Here is a 1,239-nt window from a genome sequence, read left to right as displayed (position 1 = left end):
TAGGGGAAATTCAGGATTTTTTTAAATATTGCCTTATACAACTAAGAACTGAAAACTTATATACCATTAATATATGGATTATTGGCTATGATTTTATGCTGTACTAATTGGTATAACATAAACAAAGAGTAGTTCAATAAAACCTCATGCGCAGTAAATGATGTTTGGGCAGAGAAGGTTAATCAAATTTAGCATAAAAAATGAACATCTAAAAGGTACAAAGCAATAACATGACAGAGAAATGAAGAACAAAAAGATGATAGTGAGGACCTACCAAAAGATAACTTGTCTCTTGCACCGATTGACCGTAGACCACCAATTCCTTTGTTGTAAATTACTGCTGCATCATAGCCTGCCTTTTCTGCTATCAGAACCTGTAGATATAGGTATATTTTAGGAGATATTTAGTTACTGATTTTGTTCACTTTAATCCAATAAATTACAAAAGTAAACACTTTATTACTCAGGTTATTGAATGAATAATGTAGATATTAGAAGCTTCAACTTAGGATCCTTTCAAAACATATCTGATATACTAATAATGGCTGGAGACGGCTTGAATGGGTAATGAAGAAAAACTTTAATATGAGTTTAACATAACAAAACACCACCTCTACCTCAAACATCCTCCAACTACAGAAAGAAGAAATCCATGACATCAACCAACAGACTTTTATCACAGGTAACTACAACAAAATGTGGTTTCCCAAAGTTCCCAAAAACTGTATTTTAAATAACTTTTTCAAAGAATTCTCAAACAAGACTGTTAATATAGTCAACCAAACCCAATATATTCATTACCCAGATCGAAACACAAGCCATACAATCTATATTTCATCCCCCACTATACTGGTACAGATATGTCGATGACACTTTTGCTGGTTTCACTTCTACAGAACACACACTAACTTTCTTTAAACACATAAATTCCATTCATCCCAACATCAAATTTACCATAGAACACGAAAAAAATAAACAGTTATCCTTTCTTAACCTCAAAATTATTAGATCTGACACACAGTTTAAAACAAAAATTCACCGCAAAAACACACACACTGGTCTCTACATCCCCTGGAATTCCGCTCATGACAAAAAATCAATACACTTAAAAACCTCATAAATACAGCCACAAGACTCTGTTCAACGGACTTCATAAATGAAGAAATTAACCACTTAAAGCATTCCTTTATTCACACCAATAAATTCCCACCACCTATTGTTGAAAAGCACTCCAACATT

The 1,239-nt window shown here is 32.8% G+C and overlaps 1 protein-coding gene across 6 annotated transcripts in view; it reads right to left on the bottom strand.

Annotated features, from left to right (window-relative positions):
- The window catches only part of LOC106463639 (E3 ubiquitin-protein ligase RNF13-like), a 51,903-nt gene that overhangs the window by 17,136 nt on the left and 33,528 nt on the right, over window positions 1-1,239 (bottom strand). For all 6 annotated transcript variants that reach the window (XM_022391181.1, XM_013923688.2, XM_013923690.2 and 3 more), the window contains exon 5: window positions 275-374. In XM_022391181.1, coding sequence (XP_022246889.1) covers window positions 275-374 — 100 coding nt within the window. The remainder of the gene's footprint in view (window positions 1-274; window positions 375-1,239) is intronic.

This window comes from Limulus polyphemus, unplaced genomic scaffold (genome assembly GCF_000517525.1).
Source record: "Limulus polyphemus unplaced genomic scaffold, Limulus_polyphemus-2.1.2 Scaffold1451, whole genome shotgun sequence".
Lineage (NCBI taxonomy): Eukaryota > Metazoa > Arthropoda > Merostomata > Xiphosura > Limulidae > Limulus > Limulus polyphemus.
The sequence above is the reverse complement of the archived record's forward strand: the minus strand, read 5'-3'. Positions and strand labels throughout refer to the sequence as shown.